At 47.0% G+C, this 25,284-nt stretch overlaps 1 protein-coding gene across 2 annotated transcripts in view; it reads right to left on the reverse strand.

Moving 5' to 3' along the window:
• The window catches only part of DNAJC4 (DnaJ heat shock protein family (Hsp40) member C4), a 442,464-nt gene that overhangs the window by 63,512 nt on the left and 353,668 nt on the right, over positions 1-25,284 (reverse strand). For both annotated transcript variants that reach the window (XM_085626034.1, XM_085626035.1), the window contains exon 6: positions 13,583-13,669. In XM_085626034.1, coding sequence (XP_085482160.1) covers positions 13,583-13,669 — 87 coding nt within the window. The remainder of the gene's footprint in view (positions 1-13,582; positions 13,670-25,284) is intronic.

Raw genomic sequence — 25,284 nt, forward strand, 5'->3', positions numbered from 1 at the left:
CTTAGTCTTCAGCCGATCCCCTTCTGGTTTGCCCGACATAATGGACTCCAGGCCGTCCAGTGTAGTTAAGACTGGTCCCTCTCAGAGAGAGGAATAAGAAGTGAGCAGTTCTGTCTTAAGCTGCCAGAGTAGCTCGCCGAGCGTCCTTGGGGTAATAAAGCCACCCAGAGCTCTCCAGTGTCCGGGCAGACAAAGGGAACGAAATCGAAAGTGAAAGCGCGGGGACCTCCGTCCGACAATTCACACCTCGCCTGTCCGTTGTTGATCAACTAGGAGCCGGGCATCCTGCCAACTCTAGCCCCTGGCATCCCCGGGAGATAGGCCGCGATCTTCCGCCAGGCGTAAGTCCGGTTCTCGATGGGCGATCCGACCGCGGGTAGCATCAATCGCCTCCCTGACAACTCAGCAACACGATGCCATGCATACCATCAGGATTAGAGACAGGATAGTCGACGGAGGGCACGAGGGTCTCGGGAGCTCTAAGCTCACGCGGCCATCTTGGTCAAGCGCTAGACTCCTCCCCCAACAACGAAATTTTTAAAGGAGGACAATGAGTGGCCACAATACTACCAAAAACCAAAATGAGGTAAGAAAATAAACTAGTCTGCGGCTATGAAGTTTCCCAAGTATTAGTAGGCATTTGAAACACCAATTTTTGGCCACATGACAATGAAAACGAATTGAAAACTAGACAAGAAATAGATAAGAAAAGCATTATGTGATTGGTTATTAACACAAAGTGGCTATAACCACAGCCCAATATTACTAAATAAGACCAACAACCATATAGACTCTGCTGACTGTTGGGATTCTTTAAAGACATTACAGAGAGATTGAACATTATACCTAATCACTTCTATCTCTACACACCCCACTCCACTCTATGACATGCCACTCCACTCTATGACATGCCACTCTATGACACCCCACTCCACTCTACTGTGCGACACACCACTCCACTCTATGCCACTCCAGTATACAAGGCTCTACTCCACTCTATGCCCCTACGTTCTACGCCGCCCTACCCCACTGTACGACATGCCACTTCACTCTATGACACGCCATGCCACAGTTCGGGCTGGACTGTTTCCATGAGCAACAGGGTCAAGACTCATTTGTATATGGCTGGGTTTGAACTGGGGTGACGAAGTGAGTTAAAGAACGATGATGAATTCAACCCCGATCTATGACTAGGGGTGAGTGTCTGAAAAGTTTCAGCTCTCCGACCATCATCTCCTTGTGTTTGCTTTGATCGCCCTAAGTTGGCAGGGTATGCCCACTCATGGGTACCTTGCTCACTTTGCCACTGGATTCAAGTTAGCCTGGATGATAAGGGGTGTTACCCAGAAACCGGTCCCAGGATGTTTGTTTCCGGTCCATGGAAGACCTGGCTTGACAGTTCAGGCTGGACTGTTCCCATGAGGAACAGGTTCAAGATTGATTTGCATATGGCTGGGTCTGAACTGAGGTGGTGAAGTGAGCTAAAGAACGATGATGGATTCAACCCAAATCTGTCATTGGGGGTGAGTGTCTGAAATGTTTCAGCACTTCGTCCATCATCTCCTTGTGTTTGCTTTGTATGCCATGTCACTGTACCACATGCCATTCTAATCTACGGCATGCCACTCCTCTCTACGCCACTCCACTCTATGCCTCTCCACTCTAACAATCTGTGTGACACCCCAACCTATGACATGCCAATCCACTGTATGCCACTCCATAACACTGTACTCCACTCTATACCACTCTGCTCCACTCTACTACACACCACTCCACTCTATAGCACACCACTATACTCTACAAGACACCACTTCAGTCTACAATACTCCTGTGTACGCCACTCCACTCTATGACACTCCGCTCTACTCTATACCCCTCCACTTTATGCCACTCTGCTCCAATGTACCACACTCACCAACACCGCACTCCAGTCCACTCTACAGCACACCAGTCCACTCTACCACATGCCACCATACTCTAGGAAATTCCGCAACACTTTATGCTCCTCCACTCTAAGGCACTGTGCGACACACCACTCTATGATGCACCACTCCACTCTACAACACTGTGCTCCACAATATGCCTCTCCACTCTATGCCACTCTACACCACTCTACTACACCCCACTCCACTCTATGGCCGTGCGCAGCAGGGGGTCGATCACAGGGCCTGGCCTGTGGCCAAACCCTGTGGCCAACATCCCAAAGGCAGCCAATACTCGAGCCACTCCCTGGATCGCTTTTGGCCCCAGGGACCCCATCCACTCGGGCCAGGTGCATTTTTTAGGGGAAGGGGGCATAGGGACTCCCTCCCTAGGCTGCTTTTGGTCCCTGGGACCCCATCCCCTGGGGCCCACCATTATATTTATGGGGGAGAGGGCACGCAGCCCCAAACCCTGAGCTGATTTTGGACCTGGAGACACAATCTGCTGGGGTCTGGCCATGTTCTAAAGGAGGAGGGGGTCTTGAAGCCTGCCTTCTCGGGCCGACTTTGGACCCAGGAACACCATCTCCCAGAGCCCGGCACATTCTGTGATGGAGGTGGGTACGTGTCCCCCTCCCTCCCTGACCCAATTTTGGTCCTGGGGTCACCTGCCCCCAGGCCTGGCGCATTATTTTAGGGGAAAGTCTTCTCCAAGTGGCTCTCGCAAGAGTATTAGAGAGTCTGTCAGAGCTTAATTTGAACCGTTGTTAGCCGGAGCTCAGCACTGGCATTTATTTCTGACAGCTCATAACATGGTGGTACTATCTCTCTATTTTTCAGCAGAACACATCAGCAAAGTGTTTGCCAATTTAACAGACATGCAAGTAATAATATTATCAGCTCATCTAGGCATTCTTACATCTTTGGGTGACATGGCATAGTTCAGATTGTCATATTTGTTGGAATTTAATGGGTAGAGGGTAGCACCGGCACAGACATTTGGCAGCACTGGCATGGGAAGTAGATGGTGCAAGCTACAGTGACTTCTTGTGAAATGCCTTAGCCACTTGCATTTCTTTTTCTTAATACAAACTAAGCATTGACTTGAGTAAAACAAGGAGTCATCGTAGAAGCCACAGGGTGGGTCAGTATATCCCAGTCCTAGGAGGCGCAAAACTCTTCACCGTCAAGATTCCAACTCTTACTCTACAAATGATTGGTATGAGTTATCTCCAACCTCTCCCCAATCCATTCCATCTAAAGTGTCTCTTATTGATGATCTTTTATTATTCAATTAGTTATCTAACAGAGGTGCCAGAAAGTTCATTATTCAAACTGCAGGCCAGAAGTGACCACATCTTTTATTTTTGAGCACATTAAGAAGTTGCCTCAAGCTCGCCAGTGGTTTCTTTGGTTCTGCATCTTCATTGATAACTAAAAACATACAATAGTTCAGCGCTGCCTGCGTGGATACATACTCATGGGATGTAAATGTCCATCTGATTTCACAATGAAAAAACACCCTGTGAGAGCCTATCAGGGGCTCAATTTCTTTTCCTGGGATAAAACAATGACTCTGAATACCAATTTAAAGCCAGCATTATTGCTCAGGATGGTAAAATTCAGTGCTTAATTTGAGCCGGAGCTTTCCGGTGGTGAGCACCGGCACTTAATTTGTGTCTGGTGCTCGGCACCGGCACCTAATTGTCAACACCACACGTAGGGCAGTCTGCCACCAGGTGGCGCTGCACATGTAATTTAGAGATGAGCAGTATAACATTGTTTAGGACAACAATATAAATAAAAAAATACTAATACCTGCCTCCCCAGCCATTCCTTTAGCTTTGGGGATCTTGAATAATCTGAACTGTTGCATTTACATGCGAAAGAGATGGTTAGTAGTTGTTCTGGCAGCGTTGACAGGGGCGATGGGTGGTGCAAGCTGCAGTGGCCTCCTGGTCATAGCCCTGGCACTGAATATTTTACAAATTAAGCACTAGTGAAATTGTATGAAGAACTGAAAAAGAATTGCAAACTGATAGGCCCATATTGAAAAGAGATGAAAAATGTGTAGTGCCTCTTTAAGATTTAACAAGCTTTCTCTACCCACATTGCATCCAACTAGGAGTTTGCCTCAGAGAGCCAGGACGTTTTTTAAAGGGGCCTCATTCCAGGACCTCTTCCCTCCACAGTGCTGGTATGCTTGCTACAGGTATAGAGAGTTATAAACACCGCAATGAAAACAGGAATTGACAATGCAAAAAGGTTTCACCTTTGAATGGCGCAGCTGCTTTTTTTCTTTTTATATATCGGTCCAACTCAGTAGGCAAACTTACAGAAAAAAGTGTGAAAGCTTGTTTTGGGGGGAAAGCAGGTGGTGGGCATAGAAGCAACACGGAGGGCACATGAGAACAAACGGGTGAGAGGGAGAGCAAAGTTGAGCACAGAATGTGGGGGAGAAAAGCAAACAGGCGCGAAAGAGAGAAATATGGAACTGGGTGGGGGTGAGAGGCATACAGGCGAGCAAGCAATGCGGACAGGTGAGCACATCATTGAGGGGGAAACCAGATGGGCAAGAGAGAGCAGTGTGGAAAGGGTAAGAGAAGCATACTAGTGAGAAGGCTGGAAAACACATGCACTCTTGTGGAGTGTGTAAACAAAAAGAAATAAGTAGTGTAAGAACCCAGTAGTGTGTCCATGCTCCAGGGGTGTGACAAACACATATAATGGAAGGAAAGCCCAGACACGCTAACAACTATGTGAGTAACAATGAGGCCAATCAATGAAAAGAAATGGACGGGCTCTAAGCCCACTGAAAGCTAACAATATGACAAGCACTGGACATCGCATGTGCTGTCTGGTAGGCAATACCTAAAAAAGTGACTAAACACTTTTTTCTTCAGACAAACAAGTACAACAAATCCAAATACCAAGAGATATAGAGTGAAAGATGAAAACCCCCCTAAAGAATTGGTATTCCTAGACAAAAATGGCTGTATAAAAATAGAGTTAAGTCCAGGATCTTCCTCATAGCAAGGAAACAAGCATTTGCAATGCAACAGGTCTCACCTTTCTGAAAGTTTGAGCTATTGGCTTTGCAAATAATAATGCAGCGCCAATAGCTCAAACTTTCAGTAATGAAAGACCTATTGCATTGCAGTGCTTGTTTAATGTTACAGTGCTATCGTAAAGCTATCTGATGCCTTTGGTGTTGCCCATTCTCCAAAGAAAATGAAGGTATTTCTATAAGACCAACACCTCTCAAAGGCAAGTGAGGCCAGGAAAGACTCAACTTAATCAGATCTCATACATAATTGATATGTGACTGACTGCCTGGGCCCCACTGTCCAAGTGGTGGCCATCATGGACATCATTCGTATTTCCTACAGGCCAGTCTGCCTCTGATTCACATTATATCATTATGTACCATGAAAAACATGCACAGTATGGAATACTATCAGGCAAAGATGTCCCCCTGTTGTTTTTGGTAACTATCTATATATTTATATGGGTGATTCTGTGGTGGTTCAGCCACTTCTGTGCCTCGAGGCCCTAGAGAGGGTGGAAGAGAGACAAAAAAAGAGGTGTGACACAGCGGCATTTAGAAGCACACCTAGGGTGTGAGGGGGCGGTGGTCCCTGGGTCTGGTGGTTTAGTGGACTAATGCGTTCACTGTAGGGGCTGCATTTGACCTCATGGTCACATGTTAAAATACTTTCGGCTCTACTCAGCCTTTCATCCTGCTGGCAGTCGATGAAATGAGGACCATTGAGTTGGGTCACAATAAACATCCGATATTCAGCGCCAAGATATGCTTTGCGGTGAACGTGCGCTTTACAAATACACGTTATGTTATGGTGTTATGTTACGGTGGTGTAGGTGAGGAAGTCAAGCAGAGCTCTGGACGACTAACATACATTAAGGTAGGGTAGGAGAGCGTGTGGACGGGGTGGAAATTAGGGGCGCAGGTAGAGAGAACGGGGCGCGTGCCACACCCTCTAACTGCTTCATACATTTCCTGCAGGGAAGAGAGAGTTGTGGGGGAAATGGGCTCTTTACTTCAGTAGTTTCAATAACCAGTTTCACTCTCAGCATCTCCTGCTGTAGAAAACATCCATCTGAAGGGAACGGGCGCAACCTAAAGTAGGCAGCCAAGGTATCGGACATCCTGGCGTTGGGGAATGGGCTGCTATGGCCAACTTCGCACCCCTGGGCTCACTTTTGTGACAAGATGAATGCTGGAGTCGCAGCGATACTCCTGACGTTGAGAAAACTACTGATGGCTCTTTCTTTCTCTCTCTCCCTGGCATCTCGTCCGTAGGCCCGACAGTGAACAATCTCTGCCTTGGGTTGATGCCGAACCCCTGGTCCATCTTTACAGGACCCAGATCTGCCTGGTCCCCCTACAGTGTACGGACGGGGCTCCGGTGCTCTCTGGCTAGAAGTGCCAGTGCACACACACAGCTGACAATACGATTGGTACTGAGGGGAAAGTGGAGGCGTGAAGGAGTGTGAGGGTTGCTAGCAACGAACACACGAGGAATCTCATTCTGTGACAGTGCCCTTAGGCAGGGTGGAGGAGTGCATCATTGATGCGCTGCCCATTTTGACCCGCGGGAAGGAGTGAACGGAGCAGCTTTCTCAGATGTCCCCCTGTTGTTTTTGGTATCTATCTATATATTTATATGGGTGATTCTGTGGTGGTTCAGCCCCTTCTGTGCTTCGAGACCCTAGAGAGGGTGGAAGAGAGGCAAAAAAGAGGTGTGACACAGCAGCGGTTAGAAGCACATCTAGGGTGTGAGGGGGCGGTGGTTTAGTGGACTAATGCGGTCACTGTAGGGGCTGCGTTTGACCTCATGGTCACATGTTAAAATCCTGGCGGCTCTACGCAGCCTTTCATCCTTCTAGAGGTCGATGAAATGAGGACCATTGAGTTGGGTCACAATAAACATCTGATATTTAGCGCCAAGATATGCTATGCGGTGAACGTGCGCTTTACAAATACACGTTATGTTATGGTGTTATGTTACGGTGGTGTAGGTGAGGAAGTCAAGCAGAGCTCTGAATGACTAACATGCATTAAGGTGGGGTAGGAGAGCGTGTGGACGGGGTGGAAATTAAGGGTGCAGGTAGAGAGAACGGAGCGCGTGCCGCACCCTCTAACTGCTTCATACATTTCCTGCAGGGAAGAGAGAGTTGTGGGGGAAATGGGCTCTTCACTTCAATAGTTTCGCTAACCAGCCGCCATACCCCGGTTACTTCTGCGCCTAAGAGAAGCCGCGTCACCAGGGCTTGCAATCCCAAAGAACACAAGTGACCTAGTTTCACTCTCGGCATCTCGGGCTGTAGAAAACGTCCATCTGAGGGAAACAAAATCTGACAGGCGACTCTTAAAATAGAAGCTTCTTGCAAGGTCACCCTCCCCAAGGCAGGTAATGGAGACATAGTTAAACTGCGCGTGTCTTTGGCTTTCTTCCTTCCGGGGCGCGAAGACTCCAGTTCCCACGCAATGTCAGTCTTTTCAGGTGATGCCGCCCCCCCTAAAAAGGTCCCGCAAGTCTGGAACTGCACAATTCCGATCTCCTGCATCGCCGCTCTTTATAGAATACGTTTGTCTAGCTGAAATCGCCAGAGACGCCGTGCGCGAGGAAAAGGAAAATAAAAGTAAAAGCACGCACTTCGCACATGTGCCTGAAATGCCGCGAGCGAAAGAGACGCTGTGCGCGTGCACAGCTCCTGTCCGGGCAGGCACGGCGAGCAGGAGACAGGGAGGCAACAAAACATGCCTCCCCTCCAATGAAAATCGTGCATTTTGGACCCGCGCCAATTAGAAGCATGGGTGGAGCTTCCACCCCCGCTTCGGAACAGAAATCGATGACAATAGATCTCGCAAGTGAGCAGCGCATGCACTACGTTGCTAGGCGAGACCTAAAAACAGAGGCTGCGTGTCACTCTGCTGGGCATGACGAGATACTGCAGCATTCCAAGATTCTTAAAGGAACAGGCTCAGGTTTCACTATGTGCACTGTAAATATATTCGGGTACCATACCTGATTTCTTGTGTTTAATGCACAGTTTTATGCCGTGTCTCAGTCAAATGTAATGTGGCATAGTAAACTGGCTAAATGAACACAAACAATGGCAAATCCACTAGGTCTTGCCTTTTGGGCCTATTGATTTTGTCAATCCTGTTTGCCGATGCTGTGAAGAATCAGGAACAAGAAACAAAAGGTACAATGAAAAGGCCAGAACAGGTGCATCACTTTATAGCCATGTGCATCTGTGATGACGTATGCACGCACATGAGTGATGACATGCAGGCCAAGTTTAATAGGTAAATTTCTTTTTAAAACGTAAATTTGACTAGTGCAAAAGTGCTTTTTGAAAGATTAAGCAACCCATCAGCAATTTTCTATCAGCCCTACAAAACATTAACATAAAAAACAAAATGGACCACAGGGGTCGGGGGGGGAGGGTAACGGAGTAGCAGGTGAGAGGAGCTATGTGTGGAAGCAACAAGAAGTGGGCAGGGGGAGATGGAGGTGCTTGAGGCTGGGCCATGGATGTGAGAGCAATAGAGAAGCTTGGGAGGGAGAAATGGGTAATGAAAACTGATAACGTAGGGGTGTATGTTTGCAGAGAGAAGGATCACATGAGCTAAAAAATCACATGCATTCTCATGGAGTTCATTAACACAAAAGCACTTTTTGAAAGGTGGGGGTGCCCGCTAGCAATTTGCTGCTGAGTTTTCCAAATGGAGGTTTGATGGAGCAGTAGAGGAGAGGGGGAAGCAATGGGGAGGGGGCACCGGGACAAAGAAGCAACTGAGGCACTTGACGCTGGGCAAGGCCCAAAAAATAATAAAGCCAGGGAGGATTGGGGAAAGAAATGGATAAGATTGCCGAAGAGGGTGAGGGAGCAATACGGAGCACAGGGGCGTGTTTGGGGAAGGAACGAGTGTGAAAACTAGAAAACACATGCACTTGCATGGAGTTCTGAAAGAAAAAAAGAAAAAATAGTTTCCTAAATGTGAGCAATGGAATGATAAAAGTAATCCAATCAAAAGGAAGGTGAAGAGGCTATGCTCCAGCGGAAGGACAAACAGAAGAAGGGGGCGGCAAACACAAGATAGACAAGGAAACCCAGAGAAAACAAGCATTGGCATAGCCAATAGGTCTCGCTTTTGGGACCTTATAAGTATTTAGTTATGCACCACAATATCCTTACTGCAACAACATCAACTGCCGCATGGCTAAAAACTTATAAGGTCCCAAAGGCGAGACCTATTGGCTATTTATTTAGGCTATCTGATAGATCTGCATGTATATAGGATAGATAGATAGATTGATAGATAGATAGATAAGATAGATAGAGATTGTGACTGCCGCAGGGCTTGTAATTACATAAACAATTTGATTATCCGTTTACTGATCTCATTTTTGCAAGGGCCTGCGTCGATAGCTTGGAAAAGGTATATTGCCAACATTTAAGAACGCCGCATAGAACCCTTGTAGCAGAAAAAAAAGGGTACATTTCCCACTCTATCTGTACTGTAGAAAGAGATATATAAAAAGCGTGCACCCCACATGTAGTGTCTACAGTTATTACAGCAGAAAAAAACACAATACTGAGATGAACGACAAAATCAGCCACACATTACAAGAGCACTAAGTAAGAAGGTGTAACCGAACCAATCCATGTTTACGTTTTATGTTCTCTCTGCGCAACACAAAAACCTAAAGGGTTTTGGAGCATTAACAACAAATGTTTTCCTCACACGCAGGTCTGACCTCGCACGCCAGGCTTTTATTGCATTTGCTGTGACTCGCTGCTTTCCTATTTTTCGTCATAAAATGGCAAATCCACAAACCCAGAAATATAAATAGCCGCGGCCTTGGAGACGAGAGGGTATTCTCGTTTTTCGCGGTACTGAACCCAGCGTGGTATTTTGGTTAGTGCAACGTGAAGTCGTTGCATGGGAATGCTGTTCGACTGCTCAGAAATATATCTGCGCTTTGTTTTGGTTCTGGCTGGCAGCGCCTCGGCCATAAATGAAAAATAAAGGGAGAGACTGTGGCATGGAGCGTGAGGCAGAGGCGGGCTCGTAGAGGGGGAGAGCGCGCGAGAGGGGGCAGACAGTCAAAAGAGAGAGACCGGCAGCAGACTCAGAGGAAAGAGAGCGCACAGGAGGGGTAGAGGAGTGAGAGAAAGACAGTCAAAGAGACAGAGAAGCTGAGACAGGCAGTCAAAGAGAGGGAGAGAGGCAGTCACAGAGAGAGGCAAGCCAGGCAGTGGTTAGTGAGAGGCAGAGACAGACAGTGGAGTGAGATAGAAGCATAAAGAGAGAGAGAGAGAGGAGCGAGGCCAAGTAGAAAAGACAGGCAGACAGAAAGTCAACGGAAGAGAAAGAGAGACAGGCAGTCAAAGAAGGAAAGCGAGAGACATTCAGCAGAAGAAACAAGCATTAACAAGCATTGGCCGTGCGGCAGTAAAAGTAGCGCCGCGCGGCCGTAAAAGCGAAAGCCATCGCGATCACTCTGAAAGCGAAAGTCATCGCGATTGTGATGATGCGCTAAAGCACGCTAGGGATGCGCGCGCAGCAGCAGGGGAGGGGCGGAGATGGTGCTGAAGGCTGGCGCAGGAAAGGCAGATGGCTGGGCGAGAAGGGAGGGGGGAATGCGGGGAGCAGCTGTGCGCGTGCACGCCATCGTGCACTCAAGCTTGTTGCCAGCACAAAAATGTGGTTAGCACTTTCAAAACCCACCTACTAAATGTCTCGCCAGACCAACGCATGCGCTGGGTCAGGCGAGACCTAAAAAGGGAGCAAAGCCCACTGGAAGCTTTTTCGGTATAGTTCACAACAGGCTTTCAGCTGTCTGGTAGGTGAAGCCAAAAAAGACGAGAATGTGACCGATTTGGGCATGATTACCACTCACCTTACTGACTGGAAAACATTTCAAACAAAATCTTGAAAAAGTGTGTTCCATGGTCTCACATATGCATGGAGATATTCTACCTTTTTTGAATATCAGAGTGAATCCCACAGAAAAGAAACAGAATTTATTCTGCTGTCACCAAAACCTAACTCCCATTTAAATAAAAACTGGATAATTGTGATCTGATTTGTGGCCTTTCAGACTCAAACTGCTGAACTGGCCAAATCATTAGGAATCATATCAGGCAGGAAACTTAACCTTAAAGCCTACATTAAGAATCTGTTCAGAGGGTATTTTTCAAATAAGAATGTATACGTACCTGCAAACCTTTCCTTTCATCAAATTATTTTTAAACTACAGTACAAACATTCATCCTTTTGATCCTTGACTTTGACAATGCCCTTCCCAGTGGATCTCCGAAGAGGCTATACAGAATGCTGCAGCCTGACATATCAAATCCCCGCAACTATGACCATATCTCACCGGTCCTTTCCTCCTTAAAATGGTTGAGAATCTAGGCAGGATGCCGTTATGATGCTGCCTGACTACACCACAAGGCATCGTACCAAAATACCCTTAAAGGTCTTTTGCAAAAACCGGCCATCTTATCAGGCTCCCACACGATTAGAACCAAAACGAAAAGTACTATTGATGAAGCCAATGATTTAAGAAAATATTCTCCACGACTTGATCTTTCTCATGGCATGCACCGAAGATAGAGAACTCATTACCAAAGTCCACTAGGCTGCTCACGTATTTAAGCTCTCCCTGAAATGTCACCTGCTTGAGAAATGTTAACACTTCAAGTCTCCTTCCTCTAAGTGGACAGATTATTGTCTCTCTCAAATGGCCATGTACGAATAAACTTTTCTAAAACTAAGGAACTACTTTTCAAAATAGTGTAACTCCTTGCTTGTATTTCTTTACCCTTGGTGTTCTTGATCAAACGTCTTTGAGTTTGTGATACAGTGACACTGCAGGATCAATCAGTATCCCATATATTACATCCGATGTAATCAGTGAAATTGCTTTTAGAGGTCTCTCGTGCATATACTGTATCGTTAAATATTTTAATGTATGGCGCTGTGACACCAGGGACCTTATTCACGCTTACATGAAACCTAAAAAATAAATTTTAAAAAGCTTCTGGTTGCAAGAATGAACCTGCTGAAGAACACAACCGCTTTGTTACATTCAAGACTGAAACCCCCGCCCGCCCAGGTAGAGGCACGCTAGTGGGGCTGCATAGGGGAAGTTAGACATAAGCGGCAGGTACAGCATGAGGTCACCTCCCATAGCACGTCTCTGCACTGAAAATGTAACAAATGTATAAATAAATTCCTGAGGAACTGCAGTTTTAGGAACCAGAGCTCTCAGTGGCTTTGCTTGGGCTACAGGAGCACTGAGGCGAACAATGACACCATGGTGAGTCAGCTATCCTGAACTGCTCATTGCCAAGCTGCCATGTGGCATGCACCGGAAGGCTTGGTGGTTCATTTCTCGTCTCTCCCACATGAAAGGGCTGTGTTGAGGCAGCTGTCAGCAAACTCTGTTTCTGTCAAGGCTGAGAAGCAACAGCCTGAGGTAAAACAGACCGAGCCACAATGGGTGTGACAGGCATGAACTGTCGTCAACCATTGAACACCGAGAGCTTTTCCAAACTACTGCAGACAGCCATAGACAACACAGAGCTCAGCATCTGCTAATACTAACACTAAAGTGAGCCATCCCTGCTGCCTTGCAGTGTGCTGAGCTCTGACAGAGCCCAGCAGCATGCAGATGAGCCTAGCCGAGCCAAAGCCAATCATGGGCGCCAATTCACCTCCATTTTAGGGTAAGCAGAGGTTAAATATCACACACGCGCGCGCACACACACGCTTTTTGATGGCTTGCTGCTCCTGTTTCTGCCTTCAGGCCCCGAGACCGGTGGTTGGAGTAAATGAAGAGCCACAGGCCCGAAAGGGAAAGCTGGGAGTAGCAGCTGCTGCACCTTGCCATTCCTAATTGACGTCTATGCTGGTAATGCTGAGCTCAGCAGCTCTTAATACTGCACCAAACACAGCTTTTCCTGCTGCCAGAGCCAAGGTGAGCGCTCTAGTGCCCTCATCTGAATATGACACATACTTTAAAGCAGGGTGAGACGTCTGTAGTGCAGGTGAATTGACCAGTGGTAGGACTGCACTTGTGGCTGGAGCCCAGCAGTGTACACTGCCTGGTAGTCCCCTCTAAAGCACACACATCTAGGGAGGAAGCCTACTGGAGAAGGAAAATTATTTGATTTAAATGCAACAAACGCTTCCGTTTCTGGAGGGGGTGGACGTGCATCCATCGTCCACAATATGAGCTCAAATTGCCCCCAGGGAGGAGAGCATTGAGGGAATCGTCTACGTTAACAGAGCTCTAAATATGAAGTGGGTGACTTCTGGTGTGGTCTAAAGCCTCCACTATGCATATTTTGAAAGGGTTTTAATAAGTGTTACAAGACCCTTCTATAAGCCAAATTCCAAGCCAATGAATTTGATGAGTACATCCATGTTACTGAGACATGTAAGAATTCTAGCATCAAACTGGCCTTCCCTTTGCAATAAAAATAAGCTCAGCACCTGGCTTGCCCCAAAGTGTCCATCTGACATCACCCCAAATTGCCTATTACTTTCTCAGCTGCAAAACACAACAACCTACAGTATTAATTCTACATTTAACATAAGTAAAACTTCACTGTACCTGGCTCTTTCCTTCGAATCATTGTATATCTTAGAGAAGATCCGATTTTGTTCTTCCAAAAAGTTACTGTGCACTTCCTTTATTGTCCTGCAATTACAAAGAAACAAAAGTTCTGTGATGTACAAACATGGAAGGCCCACACCTAGGGATATGGTACGGGTGATATTGGCGACAACTGTGGGGTCCAAGAGCTCGCATAAAATTAACTGGTTGAAGCTAAAGCGAACTAGCACCATTTCTCAGTATTAAAGTCTGTAGTGCAGAGCAGATGAGGACTGCATGCAATGAATTGTCGCCATCATCTGTTTCAGATCAAACAATATCACTATTATTACAAGTAAAAGCAAATAATGAACAAAAACATTCTATTGTAGTGGGCACTACAAACAACCTTGGTGTTTATTCTTTTGGGCCTAGCATCTCTCTAACAAACCAACTTTAATTACCATCCACGGAGAGAACCATTTTCTTTCACTAGGAAGACGGATGCTCCTACCCTCCCTGACTCACGTCAGTTTCACCCCATTTAACTCTTTCCTTCGCTCTCTCTATTTATCGCTCTCTCCGTATTTCTCCCTTTCCTTCCCCCTTTGCATTTTAAACATCAGCATACCAACTGTACAAAAATGACGCCCAGATTTAACAAGCATTGTCAAAGCCAATAGGTTTCTCCTATGCAAATTCTATTAACTTTGTCAATGTTTTTAGGTCGAGCATTCGAGACCTCTTGTATATACTTTAGTATATACTTATATGTGTATGTACTTTGTGGGCTATGGAGATTAGCCCTAGGATTTGTCTGCTTCCGCTTAGGGACTCTTTTTTCTGTTCAACTGTCTCTATTTAACTGTCTTGATAGAAAACGACCAGTTGAGGTCAGTAAAATACCAGAATTGCTGTCTGCTTGTTCAACTGCCTCTATTTAACTGTCTTGATAGAAAACGACCAGTAGAGGTCAGTAAAATACCAGAATTGCTTTCGGCTCAGGAACTTTCTTTTTTTTATTTTTCTGGCAACTGCCTCTATTCAACTTTCTTGATAGAAAACGATCAGCAGAGGTCAGTAAATTACCAGAATCACTTTAGCATTCTCTAGATTCCAGTCCATAGAAATTGTCTTGCACAAGCGCCCGTAGACAATAATATGTTTTTCAAATCTTGTATTTTCAGTGATATGACCACCGAAGGCCCTGATTTTATATTAAAAACAGAGCTTCGGACAATACCATTTCCCGCTGAAAGGCAATATTTCTCTCCATGTTCTCTCTTCTGCCGTTGGCGGTCGGGGGGGGGGGGGGGGCGCTCCTTGTCTCAGAAATCCCGGGTCGAATGTGGGGCCGATGAGGATGGCTTGGGTGTGCCTGGGAGGAACTTACCTCGGACCCAGCTTCACCAATGATTTTTCGCTCTGCAGAGGTGGACTTGGGTTCCTCATCCCAGCTTTCCGGAACGCTATGACTTCGATGCTCCTTCTCCATTTACACTGACAGTCGTGTTGTGGGGGACGAGTTAGAAGGGACTGCCAGAAAGGATGGTTGGACTTACCTCCCTCCTTCTCTCAATGGGGGCCCTAGCCCAAATGACTCTCTTCTCGTTCTTGTTGTGCTTCTGTTGGATACTGAGGGGCAAATTAATTTCTATATGGTGCACTTTATTGTCAAGTGCTAGATCCTATTGTACGGGCTCCTATGGACCACAGAGGTTTCCTACCCCTTAGTTAGAGGTTTTGGGTCAATTAGTTAGGGCAACAGATACTTCCTGGGCTGAAGTGTGGGGTGGGGGGTGTTGGATGGATGGGTAGTCTAGTCGGGCCTCTGAGCCTGGTATATTTTTTTTGACTGTTTTGTTCTAACAATGGTTTTCCCTTCTAGGTTGGTGGCGGCGACCACGCAGATGACAGCTCTTAGCTTGATATGGCATGGGGCTGAATGCCCTCGGGGCATCATGTCTCCTCCTGTTTTGGGTGGGGACTACTCCTGTTTTTTCCGGCTGCGTCATGAACACCCCTAAGATAACGGTGCTATCCTAGAATGTGAACGGCCTTCTGGACCACATGAAGTGTTCTGCAGTGTTAAGAAATATCAAGTGACATAGGCCAGCAGTCATTTTCTTGCAGGAGACCCATTTCCTAGGAACAAACTGCTCCTTTCTGGGCCGTTTATGCTACAACAGGGTTTACCACTCAGGCTTTACACTTGGCTCCAGAGGAGTCACCATACTGCTACACAAATCTATCCCCCTAGCAGTTACAGCGCACCGCACGGACACTCAGGGATGCTATGTGGGTATTGAAGGGCGTTTGGAAGCGAGGCATTATAATTTTATATCCTATCATGTCCCGCCGCCCCTGTTGCAGCTTTCCTTGCAGTCACTGAGATTCTTCATACTGACTCTCCCCAAGGCGTTACGGTAACTGGAGAAGATTTAATGTGCTTCCTAATCCGGTTTTGGACACCTCCTCCGCCCCATATCCTGGTCAGTCTGCTTGTCCATGTTAGCAGATTCGCTGGGCCTCTGCAAGGCCTGGCGCTCCTGACATCCCACCCAACGGGCTTACACCCATCAATCTGCAGTGCATACAGCACAATCCCACATAGACTTGGTATGGTTACCAGTGGCACATCTTCTCTCGGTTCAATTGGTTCTCATTCTCCCGCATGGTATTTTGGATCATGCCCCGCTGTTGCCGTCGCAGGAAGCTCAACCCACATCCTGCGCCCGGCCTGGAGGTTCTATGCATGGCACTTGCAAAGCTCTGAATGTGAGGCCTTTGTCGAGTAGGAACTACATCAGTTTCTTTATCTCAATGTGGGCTCGGTAGCCTCGGCGGCAACGCTATGGGCGGCTAGTAAGCCATCCTTGAGAGGCCGTATTAAAGGTTACGTTCGTTGGGCCGAGGCGCCCCAAGTGGCGCACCTGACTGACTTGGAAGCCCAGATACTACACGTGGAAGCTACTCTCCGCCGCTGGGACACTGAGCATTCCCGTCATCTCCTAGTCATAGCACTGCGGCAGGTTTCTTTAGAGGAAGCCAGACTGTATTGGAGGGCCTCTACATAGAGGGTATATGCGGGCAATAAATCAGGTAAATTATTGCATTGGCTGGCAATCCACTGTATCTCCGACTGAGTAGTTATGGTAATTCGGGACTCGTTGGGATGTCGTCAGGAGGAGCTTCCTGTAATAGCTCGAACCTCAGCTGACTTTTATAGGGGGAAGTCGCAAATCTCCTCATAGACAGTATACTGCTGCCGACTATACCCAATGTCTTGGCTCAAGAGCTGGTGCTTGATGAGGTAAGTGCTACGGTGTCAGGGTTGCCAGCCGGTAAGATAGCTGGCCCAGATGGGTACCCCACTGAATATTACAAATGCTTCTGTGAGGTCCTATGCTCCCATCATCTGAATTTTTATACAGCCGCTTTACAGCAGGGGCCCTTTCCACCAGAATTAAATTGCGGTACAATAGTTATCTTGGCCAAAGTGGGTCTTCCTAGGGACCAGCGTTCCACCTATTGCCCGATTTCGTTGATTAACACTGAAATTAAGATCCATGCAAAAGTTTTAGCTGCACGGATGGGTCGGGCTCTACCTCGCCTGGTTCACCCAGATCAGTGTGGATTTATGTCAGGCCGTAGCAATCGCCACTGTATTAGGAGGGTCCAGGTAGAGCTGTCCCTGGCACCAGACCTTGATGGTACTCTGGCCCTCTTGCTAGTTGATTTCACAAAAGCGTTTGATACAGTGTCTTGGGCCTTCATGGATGGAGTTCTCTGTCGGTCTGCCCTGGGATAGGGGTTCCGTCATATGGTTAGGCTTCCACTTACTGACTGCACAGGTTTAGGTGAATTGCATATCCGAAATATCGATTGGAGATACATTCGCTGGATATAGATGGCCTTCTCGATCTCTTATATTGAGCATATCTACTGGGTACATTACCTTCTTGCACTCATCTGTTGGAGGGCTGCTCTTCGCCTCACTGGTTGGGACGACCACCTAACCGGGATGACTCCTCTGTGGCGGGGAAGATGGCCTGGTCAGCTCTGGACCCTGAAGGGTTTTATGCCATGGGATCGCAGTGGGATCTGCTTCCTGGGAGTTGTTTATAAGGGGGGGGGGGGGAGTATTATGTCATTTCAGGAGTTAAAAGCTAAGTACTCTCTGTCTAACTCGCAGTTCTTTTGGTACCTCCAATTGCGCCACGCCTTGCAAACACATGACTTCCCAAATGATTCATTGCCTGAATTCAGTCCGCAGGAGACAAAGATTTTCCTTGGGCGGCTAGGTAAATAGGTAACTTCTGCAATTTATCAATCACTAGTGATCTCGCCTCAGACGGTCTTTAGAAAGCCCGGAAGAGGTGGAAGGAGGCTTCCAAGGCACCTAGTGAGCTGGTAATTTTGATGCGGCTGCGTATGATACAATACAACTACCTGCATGTGACGTATCTCACCCCTAGACGCTTACAACATATGCTCCCCGATGCGCAAGCGGTGTGCATGCGCTGCTCGCTTCCCGTGGCAGACTTTTTCCATGTCGCCTTGGAGTGCCCGGTACTGAGGCCTTTTGAGAGGAGGTGGGTCAAATATTTTCTGCTGTCCTAGGCCGCTCCCTGGAGGTAACGTCTCGTACTGCACAACTTGGATTATTGAAGGAGGTAGGGGTCCCTAGAGCTGAAAGAGTTCATCTGGGGATGGCTTGCTTGGTTTACAAGCCGGATGTAGCCGTGCACGGTACCAACAGAAACCACCGACGGTTAGAAGCTGGTGTGCAGGTGTGGACTGGTGCGCTTATTAGGAAAAGCCGATCATTGGGGCTCAAGGCTGTCCTAAGAAACATGAACTTATAAAGGGGGAAATTGTGCGGCTACTATGGTCTATCGATATGAAAACACAATTATATGTATTAATGACGATATGGCTTGCTTTTATGCCATGCATGTACATCAACCAAGTCTTGCACTGTGTTATGCTGTGCCTTGCTGCAAAACACTCAATAAAGTTGGTTTAAAAAAAATGTAATAGACTTTCACACATCAACCACGTTAAAAATAAATGAAAGGAAAAATCTGTTGAAGAATTATTCAAGGTCATCAGGGCAAGACACGCAGAACAGACCTGGCTCTATTAGGAGGCCCCCTTAAAGGCTGGGCCTGGGGCCAGAGCCCACTTTGCCCATGCCTTAAAAGTCTCTGCAGGCAGGGGGGGCACAGCGAATGACGAACGAGTGGGAAAGCAACAAAGTGTGACTCTGGAAGAGGTTGTAAGACCACAGGGAGGAGAGAGAGACGGACTGCAGTCCACATTTCTTTTAAAAACACAAGCTGGGATAGAGAAGACGGTCTGCAGATGCATTCGTATGGAGTGCTCATTTGTAAATGAAAAGAAAGTATCTGCAGAGTGAGTAGCCAGTGGAAGGACACTGGCCAGTAGCCAGTGGCCAGTGACCGGAAGGTGTACTTGGTCCAAGCTTCACGGCATGGACAGCCAAGCAGAGTAGGAAGTGAAAGCAGACAACATGTAGATGACCTGCTGGCCAATGAGAAGCAAGTATATTAGAGCGACGTTGGAATCAACGAGTGGTAAGTTCAGGTAAGTGTTGGATGGGTTTTAAGCCCCTTTTAAGATTTTTTTTTTTTAATACAAGAGATTTTGCAAGTGCAGCACAAGCGCGGTGCCGGTGAAACCTAAAGCGCTGTGCCGGTGAAACCTAAAAAGGAATTAAGTGCCACACTAATGGTTATAAAGTGATGTATAAACGTAGACAATATAACTTTTATGTATAGGTTGGTCCTGCATGTTGGACTTGACTACACCATAGTCAAATGGAGAATAACCAGTGCCTGGATAGTCACTTGTGGATTATGACGTTTGCAGCATGTGGGTATCTGTGAAAGTAAGGATTGAATTGCTTCTTCTAGTGCTTTTATCCCACAGGACAACCAAGGTTGATCACTCACACTCGGAAGTCACCAATAAATACCATTTAAATGTATAAAATGTATAAAAGCAACATTGCTTTTGGAGAACATCTAGTTTGTCTCCAACTAGCATCACAGAACAAACCCAAAGTCAACACACAACCTTACTATATATATTATTGAAATTGAAATGTTTCACCACACTGAAAGATACCCTTTATAAGGCCTTTCATCAGACATTCAACTGCATTCTATACCCAGCAATACCACAAAAATCACGGTTTCTTATCCAACATACAAATGGGTACCCTCAGGCCGAGCTTTTGAAAGAATTAATTCACCATTCTACGCACAACACCAGAGCCATATAATTGGCAAAGCTCTGCAAAATCATTGACACTGTCACACACCACACAAATGGAAGCCCTAGAACACACAGTTAAACTAACAGTAAAATAACACAAAGCATTGCATTGTAGAGCAACTGACCTGCATTGTGAGACATATTTAACAAGCATTTACAATGCAATGGTCTCGGCATTGGTAAAGTTAGAGCTATTGGCATTGCTCATGACATTATTTTTGTTTATGTTTTTGTTTTTAAAACATTTAAAGAAACGGTATTGTCATGAGCAATGCCAATAGCTCTAACTTTACCAATGCCGAGACCATTGCATTGTAAATGCTTGCTATTAATCCCTGACAGCAAACACCGACGGATGCAAAGTGGAGCCCACATAAGATCTATGCAGGCGGGCAACTAGAGCCAAATTTTGGGGGGCGGGGTGAAAAAGATTTCGGGGGGGGGGGGATTCTACGTCTTCCAGCCATAGGCAGAGTGGCTGTAAAAAGGGGTGGAAACACAACAAAAGCCTCATTAACGAGCAAACGGTCTTTTAAAGACCTGTGAAGTACTCTGGTCCGGCTGCAATTAGAGGGACGCCAGCCCGCGAGGCTGTGTCAGCCGGGCTGACACACATGGGCGGGGGGGGGGCTGAAGGCCGGTGAGCCCAATGGGTGTTGCGCGCCTGGATCTATGTGTTATGTTATATGCATCTGTACAGCACAACACCAACTGCACACCCCTTTCACGCTAACCATAGCGTGAAAGGGTACCTTATGTACAAGGCAGCGCTAAGCCGCTGCCTTGTACATAAGGCAAGGCCCCTATCTGTTATTACAGTTGAGTTCTGATGTCATTTCTTCATAATAGGTGCCTGGGTGCGTCACAAGTCGCCTATTAGCGACAGAGCTAGGTGTTGTGTGACTCTGCTTATAGACCCCCCTGGATGCAGTGTTTAACCCCAGTACTGACAGACCATAGCAGGGGGGGCGGTGTGTAAGCATAGCACGGCCAGGCCCTAGCGGTGAGATGAAACCTCCAACAATGACAGACTCCACCTGACGGGAAGGTGAGTAAACCCCAGCGCTTGCAGAGTCCGGGTGAGAGGAAGGTGTGTTACCGCAACAGTGTCAGACCCTGGGGAGGGGGGTGTGTGTGCACCCAGAACGGACGGAGCACAAACGAGTGTAGTGCGTTACTCCGACAGTCCCTAGAGAAAGAGAAGCGTTTTACACCAACCGGCCAGCCCCCGCCCCCCGGAGGGAGGAGGGTGTCCACGGCATTGAAATCTCCCTTGGTAGGGAAATTTGTGTAAACCAGGGACTAACTGGCACCTGAGGAGGGGAAAGTATGTGCCCCAATCAGTGACAGGGAAGGTGCGTAAACTCACCCACCATCTGCGAAACTCAGACGAGGAAATACCCCAAAGCTATCAACCAATAGGGAAGTTACTGCAATCTGCACCGTAGCTTTCTCACAAGCTGTTCGCATCGGCTGATCAGGTTTTGTCGGGGCAGTGCCAGTTGTTCAGCAATTGTCCCACCAAATTCAAATAAATGTAACCCATGTGCCAGGTTTTCAGAGCAGTCAACTAAACACAGTGGGAGAAACGCTTCCATGCGCTCCGATGCAAGCTTAGTCAGCAGCCCTAAACAGGAAGCAATTTATTCATATAACACAGATACTGCTGAGAGTTAACACGTTTGATTTAATTACACTTAATGCCTCTGCATCTGTGTTGTTTATGTTCGCGAGAGATGTCACGTGGTGCGCCTCTTGGTCCAGGCAAAATGAGAGTCCTACTTCTATGGTTGTGGACTGTCTTGGTTTTCAAGATCGGATCACCGCATATTTGAACATCGGCTAGTGACTGCGTTAGAGAACTGCTTCACTTCACACCTCAGGAAAGTATTACAGAGGACTTCTGGGTCGTCTTTACCGCTGCCAACCCTAACAGCCCCGTGCAATGGTAAATAACTCTGAACCATTAATTCACCATAAAACTTCCTCCAGATGCCTTCTCGTGGGCCTTCTTCCCGTGACAGCCACATTTATTTTATGGCTGGAGTTAGAAGATATCTCCATATCCCCGGGGAATAACTTTTCGGCTTTCGGTGTAACAAGCCCTAGTGATTCAATGACATTAAAATGCGGCGGCCCAGAACGCGTCAATTCGTTAATAGTAATCCCAGGACTGGAACAATCTGGTAACTGTGAGGAAGAAGGAAGCAGAACTGGCCCTGTGTTCAGACAGCTCGCCGATGGGAGTCAGACGAGCAAGGGTCGGGATGAAGGTTTCTTCAAACTGCAAACACTGCTTTGACCTTGCACGCCACCGCCTTTCTCCGAGGCGAAGCAGAAATGCCTCGGAGAAACGCAGTGGCGTTTTCGGATTCGGGGGCGTGTTTTCTTTATCTCTCCTCTTGCCATTGGCTGCAGGAGATAATTAGACTTCTTGAAAAAAACACGCCCCCGAATCCGAAAAGGACGGGGCCTGTTCGGAGTGACGGACCTCTTTTCCAATGGCTGGCTAGCATTCAAGAGGCCAGCCAAAGGAGAACAGGGGAGAAGAGGGGCGGGTTCAAGCCCCTCTTCTCCAAGTCATTAAATCTCGGATCGAGACTGCGCAAGCGCAGCCTTCGAGCCGAGACCTAAAAAGCACCAACTCCCCCGTCCATCAAGAGAAGCATGGAAAGGCCTTCTGCATATGTAAGACCTCAACGATCCTCCTTGATCAAACTCTTTTGATTTTTGAACTACCTTACACAAACCATTTCGAACTTGAACACAGTAAAATCTGAGAAAACAACCATGTATTCCTGGGGCCTTAAATATTAATGCTTCCTTGCATATGTATATCACAATGTGCACTGATACTTTACGGAATCAAATTCGAATTTCATTTTTATATTAACCTGAAGTGCTCTCCGGCATGAATATGCAAGCAAAATGTTATGATTCTCATAGTTCTAGAAAGCATTTTATTTGACGTGTTACATCTGCATGTTTTCTGCATCCCGTACTAAATCATAGCTTCATTTTCAATTTTGGAAAGCAGACGTCTATTTTTAGGAAAATAACAAATTCAGCAGTATGTTTTGCATTTTATCTGATTCCAGGTCTTCTCATGCTCTCCCAGTGAGTAGATCCTGCCTCCTGCTCATAAGGTATTTTTATTGATGTAACAGTTTCTGTCACACGTACAGAAAGAGAAGTGTATAAGAACCGTTTGAACTTGTATACAATGTATGGCTTTTTTGAGCGAGAGTGCTGGTCGTTGAAATGACAATTGGTACCTTATTTTGTGCTGTGCCTTTTGCTGTTTCTGCATTAAACTGTGTGAGACTTTTAGGTCTCTTGACATGTCACATTTTATTTTTAACAGGTGGTGCAATGTCAAGCAGGAAAACTCTGCGATGAAAGTCAGGAGATCGCTGGACTGGACTCCACAAGATGATCGTAGGCTCCTGAGGGAAGGGAAGAGTTTCTCCGGGAGCAGTAGGCCAGCACTAGGCCTGGTGAACTGGCAAAACAGTGTGAGCATGCTGAACCAACATTCTAGGTAAAATACGTGGTTTGAAGCAAATTGGCTTTAGAAATAGTGCAATGTTGGGCACGACAGGCAGGAGTGGCAGGACCTGAAGCACAGACCCTTGAAGGATGAATATGTGAGATAAAGAGTGTCTCTGATCCAGCCACTCTGGCACCTTCACAAGCCCGAACAGGTGTTGGCTGAAGTAAAAAAAGCGATAGCTTGGGAGAGCATGGTCCGGGCCTCACCAGAACCATAGGCAGCACTTGCACAACCGTATCTGACACAGTATGAGAATAATAAGTCAACAGGCTCGTGTTGTTCACAGACTGCAGTGCCAGGCTGGTTAGAGAGAAAATCCTCTTCCCAAAGGTATCTAGAGTGTTGGATTCGCTATATGGTGGTGTGATAGGGAACACATCGGAATAGATCTGAGAAGTTGGGGTACTGGAATGGGGTACTGGGAGAGGAAAGCTGGATCCCCAGTAGCGAGCGATGGCAGCAAGTTGTGGTCCTGTGCAAAGAAGTGCCTGTGCAGGTCTTGGCAAGACATCTTAAAGCCTCTAGGGATCCACTGGACTCTGTGCACACTACACCTTACTTCGGTATAGTATATACAGAGCCAGCTTCCTACACCCACCCTCTCTGCCTGCTCTCCCACCACTGCACAATGCTGCCCCCTCAGCTTTTCACTGCTACCACCTTCGTCTGAGGTAAGCAGCTGTCTTCCATATACTGGATTGCTTTGTGAATCCTGCCTGTTCTCTTCGTAGCTGCCTTAAGTGTTTGGTTGGTGGTGAGATACATCCTTGGTGTAAAATGGGTAAATATACTAAGGCCTAACTCTGCTGAACCCATCTGCGGGTAGAGCCTCTGCTCTGCCTGTGGGAAAAACCCTTAAGTGCTGCTGCTGGAAAAATACAGATAAACTATTAATCTCTCTTTTTGCTGGATTTTCATGCAGTTGCTCTTAGATGTGCGGGGGAGTATCTTCTGTGTGTCTGTCAAACATAAGGGCATTTGCCTTGATCTCTTCTACCATGGGCACCAACAGCCAGAGGTGTGCTAGCATATCCCCACTTCTTAACAGGGCTTTGAAAAGTTTAACAATCCTCTGGGTAGAAGCTGCTAAGACATGACACATCTTCCACTGAATGATCCAGCGTTAATCTGTGAATACTGTAAAGAGAACATATTCTATATTGTTCTATTAAATATTGCACATGTATAGCACATGGCTACCCGAAGGCCTCCCAGTGCTGTCTGTGCAAGTCGTCTGTTCCGATACTTCTTAGGGGGCTGTTCTAAAAAAGCCAGGTGTGAAGTAATTTGCGGAACGGAAGTTCGCGTGTGACTGATCGCAGGGGGGGGGGGGGGGGGGGGAGTTCTACAGCTTAGCAACATTAAATATAAAGGATCATCACCCCATCTAGATTTTCTGATAGAGGGGCATTTGGCAAGAAAAGCACCAGAACCGCGAAGAGTTCGCCCAGGGACATAAGGGGAAATCAGGGAATGGGTGAGTGCTTTAAACTTGATACGTCTACTCAGAGGTGCAACTAGAGTGAAATTTCGAGAGGGGCTACACAAAAGTTCGGGGGGGGGGGGGGGGGGGGGGGCTAATTCTTCCAGCAATCGGCAGAGTGAAAATGGGGGGCTCTAAGAAGGGGTGAAAGAACAACATAGCCTTGCTAACAAGACAATGGTCTTTTAAAGACTTGTGAAGTACTTGGTGCAGCTGTGTGTGTGCCTGGGAAGCGGTCTCAGCCCGGACTGCCACACACAACGGGGGGGGGGGGGAAGGGGGGGGCTGAAACCCTTATAGCCCAATGGGCGTTGCGCGCCTGCGTCTACTAACGGGAGCGAATGAAGAGATTTGAGACCATGGCAGGCGGAGTGATGTTTA

The sequence above is a fragment of the Triturus cristatus genome, chromosome 9 (assembly GCF_964204655.1).
Source record: "Triturus cristatus chromosome 9, aTriCri1.1, whole genome shotgun sequence".
Taxonomy (NCBI): domain Eukaryota; kingdom Metazoa; phylum Chordata; class Amphibia; order Caudata; family Salamandridae; genus Triturus; species Triturus cristatus.